The 13,924-nt window shown below is 48.3% G+C and overlaps 1 protein-coding gene across 1 annotated transcript in view; it reads right to left on the bottom strand.

Annotated features, from left to right (window-relative positions):
• The window catches only part of LOC135084822 (uncharacterized), a 162,216-nt gene that overhangs the window by 27,253 nt on the left and 121,039 nt on the right, over positions 1–13,924 (bottom strand). The window contains exons 8-19 of the mRNA XM_063979564.1: positions 13,538–13,635; positions 12,117–12,204; positions 10,902–11,043; positions 8,941–9,107; positions 7,724–7,845; positions 6,673–7,159; positions 6,034–6,154; positions 5,157–5,318; positions 3,633–3,848; positions 2,005–2,165; positions 1,539–1,692; positions 1,093–1,287 (exon numbers count right to left, since the gene is read on the bottom strand). Coding sequence (XP_063835634.1) covers positions 1,093–1,287; positions 1,539–1,692; positions 2,005–2,165; positions 3,633–3,848; positions 5,157–5,318; positions 6,034–6,154; positions 6,673–7,159; positions 7,724–7,845; positions 8,941–9,107; positions 10,902–11,043; positions 12,117–12,204; positions 13,538–13,635 — 2,113 coding nt within the window. The remainder of the gene's footprint in view (positions 1–1,092; positions 1,288–1,538; positions 1,693–2,004; positions 2,166–3,632; positions 3,849–5,156; positions 5,319–6,033; positions 6,155–6,672; positions 7,160–7,723; positions 7,846–8,940; positions 9,108–10,901; positions 11,044–12,116; positions 12,205–13,537; positions 13,636–13,924) is intronic.

The following is a 13,924-nucleotide window of genomic DNA, read 5'->3' as shown; positions in this document are numbered from 1 at the left end:
TACAGCTGTGGGGCCTATTATGCTACAGCTGTGGGGCCTATTATGCTACAGCTGTGGGGTCTATTATTATGCTACAGCTGTGGGGTCTATTATTATGCTACAGCTGTGGGGTCTATTATTATGCTACAGCTGTGGGGCCTATTATGCTACAGCTGTGGGTCTATTATGCTACAGCTGTGGGGCCTATTATGCTAGACCTGTGAGGCCTATTATGCTCCAGCTGTGGGGCCTATTATGCTATAGCTGTGAGGCCTATTATGCTACAGCTGTGGAGCCTATTATGCTACAGCTGTGGGGTCTATTATGCTACAGCTGTGGGGCCTATTATGCTACAGCTGTGGGGTCTATTATTATGCTACAGCTGTGGGGTCTATTATTATGCTACAGCTGTGGGGCCTATTATGCTACAGCTGTGGGGCCTATTATGCTACAGCTGTGGGGTCTATTATGCTAGACCTGTGGGGCCTATAATGCTACAGCTTTGGGGCCTATTATGCTACAGCTGTGGGGTCTATTATGCTACAGCTGTGGGGTCTATTATGCTAGACCTGTGGGGCCTATAATGCTACAGCTGTGGGGCCTATTATGCTACAGCTGTGGGGCCTATTATGCTACAGCTGTGGGGTCTATTATTATGCTACAGCTGTGGGGTCTATTATTATGCTACAGCTGTGGGGTCTATTATTATGCTACAGCTGTGGGGCCTATTATGCTACAGCTGTGGGGTCTATTATGCTAGACCTGTGGGGCCTATAATGCTACAGCTGTGGGGCCTATTATGCTACAGCTGTGGGGCCTATTATGCTACAGCTGTGGGGTCTATTATTATGCTACAGCTATGGGGTCTATTATGCTACCTATAAATGGCTAAGCAGATACATAATTTAAGGTCTCATTATTTGTAATGTATTGCTGTTGGTTTTCCTAATAAAATAAAATAAAAAATAAAACAACTGGTCTATAGTAGACCCAGTGGGTCTGCAGCCTGTGAGGCGTCGCGGTGGATTCTGGTGGGCAGTCGGCGCGGCGGCCCGGTAGCGCAGCTTGGAGCCTGTGAGGCTTGCGGTGGGTCCTGTGAGACACGAGCCTCACCTGGTAGGTGGTGGCGGTCTGCAGCGCCCTCAGCTCGGCGCGCCGGGCGTCGGCGGGCGTGGTGAGCGAGTCGGCCTTCCGGCGGGCAGTCGGCGCGGCGGACTCGGGCGCAACGGCCCGGTAGCGAATCTTGTAGCCAGTTAGCGCTCCGTGGTGCGTCTTGGCCGGTGGCGCCTCCCAGCGGACTAGGATCGACTGGAATGAAGATAGAAATTTATTTTGTTTGTTTTACGTCTTCGAATCTGTTTTTTGAGGTTGTTTCATATTTCTTAAGAGCGGTGTTTCCTAACACAAGCAACTGTATGCTTAAAAGGAAACTCCAAACCCTGTATGTTATTTAATGTACTTTTGTAATGAAATAAAATATTTTGTATTTATTTGTATTTTCTTAATCCAGCGCCATCTAGTCTCAAAATAAGCAGTTTACACTTATTGTAAAAAATTACTACCGCTTCTCCAGAGCCCCCCTCGGGCAATTGGTAGGCTGCGTATCCACTAGAGGCAGCCTCGGGTCGAGCGGCGACCGAGAGCCAATGGACCTCAATCTGCGGCACGCCGGACCCTGATGTAAGTTCGTCTCTAGTGTATACGCAGCTGTATCTGTGGACGTGTCTACAGACCGTAGCCCCAGTAGGCACAGCCGTAAGGCCGGCAGTGTGTGTTAAGTGTATATATTTAACGCCCTAAGCTCGTCCTTAGAGGGGCGCGGCGGGCGCATGTGTAGTACTTGAATATGCTTGAGTGGTCCTTGACTAGGCGGACCGACGATCTGGTGAAGGTCATGGGAGGTGCCTGGATGCGGGCGGGGCAGGACCGGTCTTTGTGTAAAACCTTGGGGGAGGCCTTTGTCCAGCAGTGGACGTCTTTCGGCTGAAATGAACGATGCTTCTGTGGGCGTGGCTATCTACTAACCGTAGCCCCAGTAGGCACAGCAGTAAGCCCAGCAGGAGGCGCGGCGATGGGCGTCCTCGCTCCTCGCCTCTCAGTCGGCGCGCCGCCGGCGGCCGCGACGCGCACGGTGTAGGCGGCGGCGCGCAGGCCGGCGAGGGTGTTAAGTGTGTGTTTTTAACGGCCTAGTCTCGTCCTTAGGGGAGTGTAGTAGTGTTTGAATAGTGAGTGTGCGTGGCTACAAGTATCTACTGACCGTAGCCCCAGTAGGCACAGCGGTAAGGCCGGCGGGCACGGCGCTAGCGGCAGCCACGCGCATGTGTTAAGTGTGTGTTTTTAACGCCCTATTCATTGAAAGTATATGCAGAAGCGTAGCGTAGCGCTGGTAGACAGTAGTGAGGTTAGAGGTGGGAGCGGCGGGCGCATGTGTACGTAATGTATCTGCTTGAGTGCTGTGCGTCCTCGCTTGTCTCTCGGCCAGGGCGCTGCGAGTAGTTCGGGACGAGGCAGCCTCTAGTCACTATAGTGTATACGCGGCTGTATCTGTAGGCGTGTCTACTTACTGTAGCCCCGGTAGGCACAGCGGTAAGCCCGGCGGGCGGCGCGGCGGGCGCGGCGCTGGGCGTCCGGGCTTGCCTCTCAGTCGGCGCGCCGCCGGCGGCCGCGACGCGCACGGTGTAGGCGGCGGCGGCGCAGGCCGGCGATAGTGTTAAATGTGTGTTTTAAACGCCCTAGTCTCTTTGAAAGTATACGCATGTGTGTAGGCACAGCAGTAAGCCCGTCGTAAGTGGAGGAAGGGTGGTGACCGCGAGTCGAGCCATATTGTGTAGTTCGGGACGAGGCAGCCTCTAGTCACTAGTGTCCAGTGTATACGCGGCTGTATCTGTGGACGTGTCTACTCACTGTAGCCCCGGTAGGCACTGCCGTAAGACCGGCGGGCGGCGCGGCGGGCGCGGCACTGGGCGTCCGGGCTTGCCTCTCGGTCGGCGCGCCGCCGGCGGCCGCGACGCGCACGGTGTAGGCGGCGGCGCGCAGGCCGGCGAGGGTGTTAAGTGTGTAATTTTAACGGCCTAGTCTCGTCCTTAGGGGAGGAAGCGACGGGCGCATGTGTAGTGTTTGAATATGCGTGTGTGGGCGTGGCTATCTACTGACCGTAGCTCCGGTAGGCACAGCAGTAAGCCCGTCGTAAGTAGAGGAAGGGTGGTGACCGCGAGTCGAGCCATATTGTGTAAGTTCCGGACGAGGCAGCCTCTAGTCACTAGAGTCTAGTGTATACGCGGATGTATCTGTGGACGTGGCTACTCACTGTAGCCCCAGTAGGTACTGCTGTAAGTCCCGCAGGCGGCGCGACGGGCGCGATGCGCAGGTCCACGATAATGTCAAGTGTGTGTTTTTAACGCCCTAGTCTCGTCCTTAGGGGAGGAAGCGACGGGCGCATGTGTAGTGTTTGAATATGGGTGAGTGGGCGTCGCTATCTACTGACCGTAGCTCCGGTAGGCACAGCAGTAAGCCCGTCATAAGTAGAGGAAGGGTGGTGACCGCGAGTCGAGCCATATTCTGTAGTTCAGGCTCGCCCTGAACTAGACGCTAGACTAGTCTAGTCACTAGAGTCTAGTGTATACGCAGATGTATCTGTGGGCGTGTCTACTGACCGTAGCCCCGGTAGGCACAGCAGTAAGTCCCGCAGGCGGCGCGGCGGGCGCGGCACTGGGCGTCCGGGCTTGCCTCTCAGTCGGCGCGCCGCCGGCGGCCGCGACGCGCACGGTGTAGGCGGCGGCGGCGCGCAGGCCGGCGAGGGTGGCGTTGACCGGCGCCGCCGGGTCTGAAGGAGCGTCCACCCACATGGTTTGCTCGCGGTTGCTGTCCACCTGGGTTGATATATTGTGTTATACGATCTCTTCTGACTCGATAAGATATTCTCTATTGACCAGATATTCAGATCAAGAGAATGGCTCAATATAAAATGTACAGAAGAATCGAGTCCCTCAAATTAAATTGCAGAAGTTCGCTAATAGATACAAACAATCGCTAAATGTAAAACTATACGTTTTGAAAAAGTCCACATAATGAAAAAGCCTTAAGCTAATTTTAACGGTCTAAAAACATCAATCAAATCAATTAGGAAGATCAGTATCGAGAAACAGTAAAAATTTACAACAGACACAAAATAAGCAAACGGAGGAGAAGTGGAATTGTACATTTTTAAGGATTATTCGCAGGATGAGAGTCTATTATCTCTCTTTTATATCACTTGTAATGCTCTCTTTTATTGGTCAAAACTGAGCGTCATCAATCACATTCGTGCACGAGAGCCATTCATAATACAGGGTGGAATTTTGTAATGCCACCTGGAGGGAAAGTACTCTTAATCTTTTACAGTTTGCTCGTACAAAATAGCGAGAAACTATTCCACTCTCTCTCAAAAAAAAACCTATTTAAGAAAGTCAACCTCTACATTTATCTCTAATTATCTGGTAATAAACTACCAGACTAAAAAAAAATACTGTAGATAGAAAATTTTACTCAAAGGAAACATTCCTTAATTTAGGAAAAGAAATAGAACTGCATTCAAAGATTTCTAAAAATTTGCTTGCCACACCCGGGAATCGAACTAACTAAAATTTGTTAAAAATTACACCCTGTATTTTTATTCCATCAATTGTCAGGCTTAAGTATAAGGATGAAAATTCTCTAACAACAAACTTTATAAATCAAATGAAAGGAAAACCATGAAATCTTAAATTATTTTAATAATTTACAGAAAATTGTATGGTATGGTGGTAAATTTTCGAAAATCTTCGAATGCATTTTTTTTTAATATCTTTGGACAATATCACACAGCGCCATCTAGCTTCTATCTATTTCTTTTCCTAAATAAAGGAATGTTTTCTTTGAGTAAAATTTTCTATCTACAATATTAAGAGTACTTTCCCTCCAGGTGGCATTACAAAATTCCACCCTGTATAGTTTGAACCTCCTCCCTCCATTGTACCTACCATGAGTTTACGTTAGGTGTGCTCGCTAGCGAGTACGTCAAAAATCTCTATGAAGATTTTGTTTCTTGAAAGTAGCCGCTAGGGGCGCTGCACAATATGTCATACAATGAATGTCATTTTTTTACGCAGTCGCTAGCGAGCACACCTAACGTAAACTCATGGTAAGCACACAGCACTGACCTCTGTATAAGTAATCTGGTACTTGTCTGGCGGCGCGCCGGCGGGCGGCGGCGGCGGCGGCGCCCACGAGACCCGCAGCGCGTGCGGCGACGCCGGTTCTACGCGGAGTTCACGCACCGCGCCGTGGGAGAGCTCCTCTTCCGGCGTTGTTATTTCTAGAGGCTAGAACAAGAGTAGACAGATAGATAGAAAGTATTTATTTGTCTCAAAACAGCTTTCATTTATCACAGATACAATATTATAGTCGTAAGAGACAAAAAGGTTTATGACTCAGTGATTGCAGGAGACCCACAAACCCTGTTAATCTGCTATAGCCAAGAGTAACGACCATCGTTAATATCCTAGGGATAGTGACGTGTAAAAGCTCTTTTTATGCCTTTGATTAACCTATTTATCTAGTTAAGATATAAATCGGCAATACGACTCCATTCTCTATGAGTTAGCAGACCTATAATGCACCCTTATACTTTGTGGAATTAAGCATCTCTGAGATTGAGCCTAATTTCAGTAAATAACCTAAATATTTTACTAATAATACATTAATAGCAACTATAGTTTAACGATCCGAGAGTTAGTATTTCAATCTTCGTCGACCACTGGATTTCGTAGCTCTAACTTTTCAAAGAAGAAAATAATGATATGCATAATCGTACGTGCAAATACGCTTCTGTTTACTCCACTCGGTTATGTTCACTGCTAGATGGCGTCGTAAGCTTTTGACTCGCGATGGTAAAAACATTTTTGACTTATTTTAGTTACTTAATTTCTCTTGATAAGAGGATCAATGCGATAACTTCTTAAAATATTTTTAATTTGTATTTTTTCTTTCTTTGTTTCACTTTAAAATTTGAAAGTGAACAACTTCTATGGATGTTACCTTGGTGGGCGGCGAGAATGCGTGCTGCGTGTAGGCCAGCAGTTGGAACGTGTAGGTGGTGTTTGGCTGCAGCGCCGCTACATTCATCTCGTGGCGCGCGCCGCCGCGGGACACGCGCTCTCTGCGGAACACACCAAAATAATAATAATAATCTAATCTATGTTTGTGCAGCTTCTAACAAGCGAACTTATTGGAAAGACATAAATTATTTTCCCACTAGACCACAGACTTTGTAGTAGTCTAATGACAAAAAACAATGATACTGTTTAAATCAATTCATTAAATTACAATTGCGGCGCTTCTTCTCAGCACTTGCCAAATGTTGGTCTCGAAGCGCTGCAGCGCTGGTAGGGTAAAAAGATTATGAGACATGTAGAGGCTCCTTAAGAGCAAAATGACGATTTGTAAGAACTATTTATTAGTCTAAACAAATAAAGACATTTTGGCTTTGACAAAAACAATCATATTCATTTGCATTGACATTATGGTCAAATAGACCACATTTAGAAAGAAAAAAAGCAGGTACATAAGAATTAAAGTGCATCAAAATAATGCCAGGCACCTTGGTGTCTACTAAAAACTCACACAATGGAAAATAATATCATACTAACTTTCAAAAACAAGAATAAAATTAATTACCTTTCACTCCCTTTGACTTTATAGATGACGGCGTAACCGCTTATATCTTCATTCTTCGTATCAGGCTCCTCCCAGCTGAGCGTGACGAATCGGTGCTTCACGATAACCGCCTTTAAGTTCTTCGGCGGAGAGATCACAGTCGCATTGGCGTGCCGCAGCTGGTCCAGGTCCAATCCTTCGTTAGCGTGAAAGGAATCGAGATCGTTTTCGTCAGTTTGATCCGCGTCGTAGTTATAGTCATATTCCAGTTCAGGGCCAGAAGTGAATGCTGATGATGTTTCTCCGAGGAAGTCCAAGTCTTCGGGCGTAGGGTCTGCACTTTGGTCCCCCCAATGCCCCGAGGAAACCAAACTATTGAAAATGTCTTGGGTGGAATTGGAAAAGGAGGTTTTTGTATGGGATGGTGATGTCATCGATGTAGGCACGAGGGAGTTTAGGAACGATTTGCTGTTTATAAGCCCGGCTGTGGAATTTGGTGAATTGATACCTGCAAATAATTGGTGAAAAAAAAAACTAAAATCATGAACTAAAATAAAAATAAATGATAAAAAAGTAAAATAATACTGAAAGCTTGAACGAAAGTGTAAAAAAATAGGTAAATAAAACCGAAAAAAATATGACAGGAGTTTTTAAAAATCCTGAAAGATAAGAACACGTTAAAGCAAGTGAGAATAACGATCTAATATCTTTTTTTCGTTCGTCGACACGCTTTGAGTGGACGTGTCGAGCTGTTACTTCGACAAAAGTCTGTCAAACTCTATAAAAATTACTAGTTATGGTTATAGTAACGGTGAAAGTAAAGTGGTGCAACTCAGCTTTAATCTAGATATAGTCTGGTCTGTGAGCACGTAGAATTTTGTGCAATGACCCTAAGCTACCCATCCTTATCGCTCGCGCGTAACTATGTTGCTATCGCCCTCGCACACTCACTGCGGGCGCCCGTCGCACAGTCGCGACAGCAATATAATTACGCGCGAGCGATAAAGATGGGTACCTTGGGGTCATTGGACAAAATTCTACGTGCTCACAGACCGGGCTTTAGCATAGTTACCGTCATCAGGAGGTAGCACGACGAGCCGCAGACTGGCCTGCGCCTGGCCGAGCGAAGAGGTCGCGACGCATTGGAACATTCCCGCGTCCACCGCTAACACGCCTTGAATGTGCAGCGACGTGCTGGAACGAAGATCGATTGGTTAGGTACGAGTATGAAACGTGTGAATTAGAGACTACTTAGTACGATATTCACTGCTATATGGAAAAACCTACGAGCATACTTTCTACTTATTTCTGTTTATTTTATTTTATTTTATTTATTACGGTATAGTATACCAACAATATAAGCGATTATACGTATGTATTAGAATACATTTGTCACCAACCCCTACTCCTCCCGCGGGTGTCGTAAGAGGCGACTTAGGGACTACACATCAAACAGAGAACGGGCAGCAGCGCTCTCTGAAAAACATCACTCTTTTAAACTGCGATCTCCAACCCGCCTGAAAAGCGTGGAGATTATGGCAAAACCCTCCACTATAGTGGAGGAGGCTCATAGTCTAGCAGTGGACTGTAAAGGGCTGTTGATGATAAGCGATTATACGATTCGGATTAATCTTTTAAGGGAAAGTTATGATAAAGAGGGATAGTGATTTGGTTTTAACGACTTCCTAAAACATAAACATTTGTGAAAGAAATTCATCTGTTTATAAGTTTAGTTAAGACTTCACACCTAGCTAATTTGTTATTCATCGCTCAATATTAAGCAGTTACGTTGAACGTTGAGTTTTATCAAAAATAGTTTTCGAGTCGAACTTGTTTTTGAGGTGAAACCTTTTGAGGTGAAGAAGTCAAAAGTTATTATTTGAAAAAATCCAGAGCTTAAGAGCCCCAACCCCACATTATGAGAGGCACATATTCAAATTCTTCAATCAGTCTGCCAACCTCTGGTAAGCTATACAGTGATTTTTTTAAATTGTTTAATCTCACCCGTCAACCAGCGTGATATCGTGTCTATTCAGAGACAGCGGCTCGCCGTCCTTGAGCCACGTGACGTCAGGCGCAGGCCGCCCGCGCACTGAACACGCTAATGTAGCGGAACCACGCGCACGCGCAGCCACTACTGACCCACCCGGTATATTTCGTCAGCAAACAGTGAGCAATGACTGCGTTTTACGCGCCACACAACGTCGTTCATAAAAATGACGAACAGTAAATGATCTAGGTGGGAGCCTTGAGGCACTCAATTTAAACGAATAACTAAACGTCACTCACCCGTCAACCAGCGTAATATCGTGTCTATTCAGAGACAGCGGCTCGCCGTCCTTGAGCCACGTGACGTCAGGCGCAGGCCGTCCGCGCACTGAACACGCTAATGTAGCGGAACCACGCGCGCGCGCAGAAACTACTGATCCGCCTGGTAGTTGCACGCGGGGGTACGTCTGTTGAGAAAGATGTAGAAATAAACGTTTGAACTTGAACTAGGTAGTTCAATGAGGGCTATCGTTTTAGCGCTCACCAGTTAGCGCCACTGTAGAGTAAGGTAAGGTCCTGTCACTTGCTAGTAGCGAAGACAGTGGCACCATCTGGTGAGCGCTAAAGTGGTAGGAGGACTATCGCATTTGCACTCATCATGATGGCGCCACTGTAGAGTAAGGTCCTGTCAATCGCCAGGGGTGCCAACTGTTAAGTATAAAAACGATAGCCCTCATTGAGCAACTTCTGAGTAACGCGAACAGCTAGGGACTAAAAGTCTTTACTGAACACTATAATCCGGGCCTTTTTAAATAGGGCAGATATGTACTATCCTAGACAGCATCTCACCTAACACCAGGTGCGATTGCGGTCAAATACTTGCCTTGTCATGCATAAAAAATGACAATAATTGAGGCTTGATTTTCTGATGTACTGACACGGCTGCACGCGGAAATAGGTTTGCGAAATGGACATGAGATTATCAGATTCGTGAACAATCTACGGCTAGGGAGCAGGGAGGCTAAGGTGCAGTAGGTTAGGAAAAATGTAGGCTAGGGGATAGATCGGCTAGGGGGCGTGTAGGTTAGAGGACACGTAGGCATGGAGGCTAGAGGACACGTAGGCTAGTGGCACGTAGGCTAGGGCACTTGTAGGCTAGCATGTAGGTAGGCCAGGGGGTAAGTAGGCTGGGGGCGAATAGGCTAGGAATTACGTAGGCTAGGGGGCATGAAGGCTAGAAGGCGTGTAGGGTAGGGGTCGTCTAAGGTAGGGGACGTGTAGGCTAGGGGACATCTAGGCTAGAGTGGCGGGCAGGCTAGACGGCGTGTAGGCTAGGGGCCGCGTGACGTCACCTGCACGTGCAGCAGCGCGGTGTGGTCGGCGGAGTCGAGGCGCGAGTGCGCGCGGCAGGTGTAGGCTAGGGGCGTGTAGGCTAGGGGCCGCGTGACGTCACCTGCACGTGCAGCAGCGCGGTGTGGTCGGCGGAGTCGAGGCGCGAGTGCGCGCGGCAGGTGTAGGCTAGGGGCGTGTAGGCTAGGGGCCGCGTGACGTCACCTGCACGTGCAGCAGCGCGGTGTGGTCGGCGGAGTCGAGGCGCGAGTGCGCGCGGCAGGTGTAGGCTAGGGGCGTGTAGGCTAGGGGCCGCGTGACGTCACCTGCACGTGCAGCAGCGCGGTGTGGTCGGCGGAGTCGAGGCGCGAGTGCGCGCGGCAGGTGTAGGCTAGGGGCGTGTAGGCTAGGGGCCGCGTGACGTCACCTGCACGTGCAGCAGCGCGGTGTGGTCGGCGGAGTCGAGGCGCGAGTGCGCGCGGCAGGTGTAGGCTAGGGGCGTGTAGGCTAGGGGCCGCGTGACGTCACCTGCACGTGCAGCAGCGCGGTGTGGTCGGCGGAGTCGAGGCGCGAGTGCGCGCGGCAGGTGTAGGCTAGGGGCGTGTAGGCTAGGGGCCGCGTGACGTCACCTGCACGTGCAGCAGCGCGGTGTGGTCGGCGGAGTCGAGGCGCGAGTGCGCGCGGCAGGTGTAGGCTAGGGGCGTGTAGGCTAGGGGCCGCGTGACGTCACCTGCACGTGCAGCAGCGCGGTGTGGTCGGCGGAGTCGAGGCGCGAGTGCGCGCGGCAGGTGTAGGCTAGGGGCGTGTAGGCTAGGGGCCGCGTGACGTCACCTGCACGTGCAGCAGCGCGGTGTGGTCGGCGGAGTCGAGGCGCGAGTGCGCGCGGCAGGTGTAGGCTAGGGGCGTGTAGGCTAGGGGCCGCGTGACGTCACCTGCACGTGCAGCAGCGCGGTGTGGTCGGCGGAGTCGAGGCGCGAGTGCGCGCGGCAGGTGTAGGCGCCGGCGTCGAGCGCACGCGCCGACTGCACGCGTAGCGAGCCGCAGCCCCAGCGGTAGAAGCGGGAGTCCAGGTCGCTGGAACGAGGAACAACTTGTTAGGCATGATTTACACGAGACATGTGTCCGCACGATCTAAAGCCTGGTCCGTGAGCACGTAGAATCCCGTCCAATGACCCCAAGCTACCCATCCTTATCGCTCGCACGTAATTATGTTGCTGTCGCGCTCGCACACTCACTGCGGGCGCGCGTCGCACAGTCGCGACAGCAATATAATTACGCGCGAGCGATAAGGATGGGTAGCTTGGGGTCATTGGACGGGATTCTACGTGCTCATGGACCAGGCTTTAGACGCTTTATGCGAACGACGGTCTGGCATAGGCCTCCCATTTGCCAGTGACATTTACGCGCATGGACACTAGCGCGAATGGTGTCTTTTCATGCGCGCAAATGGTTTTTCACGCTTGTGTCTTCGCGCAAATGTGTTTCGCGCTAGTGTCTTGATACGCCCCACACTAGCGTCTTTCGAGCGTAAGCGCCTGCGCATCCTACGACGCTGAGCCAACGCTGCGACGCCAGCGCAAGATGACGACACTTGAAAAACGATAGTATGGGGGCTCATATCAACCGGTTGCATAAAAAATATTGTCATATTATAAAGTGTATAAAGTTTTTTGGCATTCTCATCGTTTCGCATAACGTTCATACAGAATAAATTAGAGAAAGTTATTATTATGCCTAAGAAACCATTATGCATTTAAAAAACATTGCATATCAAAGTTTATGCGAAAAAACTTTATGCCAATACTGTTATGCCAAACTATATTATGATGAAAAATGTTATGCGTCTGAGAGGGTACCCATATCAACCACATTTATGGGCCATTAACACGAAGATAATACAAGAGATAATTCATTCAATGAACGCTATCATGTTAGCGCCACGATAGAGTAAGATCCTATCACTGGCTATTGACTAAGATAGTGACACCCACTATTGAATACAATTCTATGATTAGCAATGATTTATTTATTAGGTACACCAACAAAGTCACATACATAATACAGTTCATACATTTTAACATGGTTTAACACATGATGCGTATATTACAGCATTATAAAACATATAAATAAAACAAGATAGCAGTTACCTGAGATCAATTTCCACGCCGTTGTTAAGCCACGTCATCTCAGGCTTGGGGCTGCCTACCGCCGCGCAGTCGAATGTTACCGACGAACCTGTATATCAAGATCAAGCATTATTATAATTAGTCCGTCTTAATTTATCTAAATAAAACACTGGAAATGTACGTAACACTTTTTCAAACTAATGTTGATTTGATTTTTGTTTAAATATTTTTTCATAATTTAATTGACGGACTTAATATTTTTTCAGAAAACTAGCATATCTATTTATTTTAATAGAAATCAACAATGTTTAAAATCAATAGTTCCTTTACATTATCCGGCGCGGAATCCCGGTTTACTTTTACTATATTAAAAACCATTGCATAGTTTTCTTTTAAGATCTAATCTTACGGACACTCACAGCGACATTGTTTTATTTATACTAAGTAGAGATAAAGTGCGATCGTCGAGCAGATAGAATTTCGTCCAATGACTCCAAGCTACCCATGCTTTTCGCTCGCGCGTAATTTTATTGCTGTCGCGACTGTGCGACGGGCGCCCGCAGTGAGTGTGCGAGCGTGTCGCGCTCGCAAAGAACACGCGAGCGATAAGGATGGGTAGCTTGGGGTCATTGAACAAAATTCTACGTGCTCGCAGACCAGACTATAGTGTATTAAGTTACCGTTAGATGGCGCTGTCTGTAGGTTGAATCGCGGTATGTAAGTTTTAGACAGCCCCTACATATTATGTATAGTCAAATTTAGTTCTGAATAAATGAGACTTACCACTGGAATCTTGGTTTTATTAAAGTTACTACTTGTGGGCTTTTTTGGGACTTGTACACCTGATGTTCGCATACTCGCGACACCTCCACTCGGGCGATAACGGAAAGCCGCTAGGTTTTATTGAGTAACAACTAAACTCTTCAGCTTTATAATATTAGTGTATGTGTAAATATGTGTCTTTGTAAATATTTGCATGCAATATGTAATGAGGGCTATCGTTTTTATACTTAACAGTTGGCACCCCTGGCGATTGACAGGACCTTACTCTACAGTGGCGCCATCTTGATGAGTGCAAATGCGATAGTCCTCCTACCACTTTAGCGCTCACCAGTTGGTGCCACTGTCTTCGCTAACGGGACTATTCCCACCTCTCGTTCCCACCACTGCAACTCCTGTGTAGCCAGGATCTACAGCTTGACCGCCACAAAAACCCAACCAATGAAGGTCAAGTTTGTCCCGGGGGAAAGTTACTGTCTTCGCTACTAGCAAGTGACAGGACCTTACTCTACAGTGGCGCTAACTGGTGAGCGCTAAAACGATAGCCCTCATTGGCTGAGTAGGGTAATGAGCTTTTTCCTGTATTCCATCTGTACCTGTACCCTACTTAATGGCAAATGTTTGAGTTTGTTGTGTCAAGTGTTGTTTGTTTCCTTGCTCACCCTCGAGCACGGTGAGCTCGCGCGGCGTGGCCACGAAGCGCGGCGGCTGCTCGCTGCCCGCCTCCGCCTCCACGCGCACCTCCAGCTCCGGCCCCGTGCTGCAATACAGGCTGGTTATATGCGGGCCGTAGGCGGGGCGTACGTGGGGAATACGCGGGGCATAAGAGTATGAGCACAGAATAATAATAAGTACTACCAGGCCTGTTCATCTTCGCGAGTTTACTTCGAAAACAAAACACGCACGATGGCCCACCTACAGACAAGTAAAACTTCCTTAAGACCCTCCTCCCTACCTTCGCGAAGTAAAACTTCTGTACGTAGTACTTATTATTATTCTGTGGTACTACGTACAGAAGATTTTCTTCGCGATGGTATTTATGAAAATGT

The sequence above is a fragment of the Ostrinia nubilalis genome, chromosome 27, assembly GCF_963855985.1.
Source record: "Ostrinia nubilalis chromosome 27, ilOstNubi1.1, whole genome shotgun sequence".
Classification (NCBI taxonomy): Eukaryota; Metazoa; Arthropoda; class Insecta; order Lepidoptera; family Crambidae; genus Ostrinia; species Ostrinia nubilalis.
The sequence above is the reverse complement of the archived record's forward strand: the minus strand, read 5'-3'. Positions and strand labels throughout refer to the sequence as shown.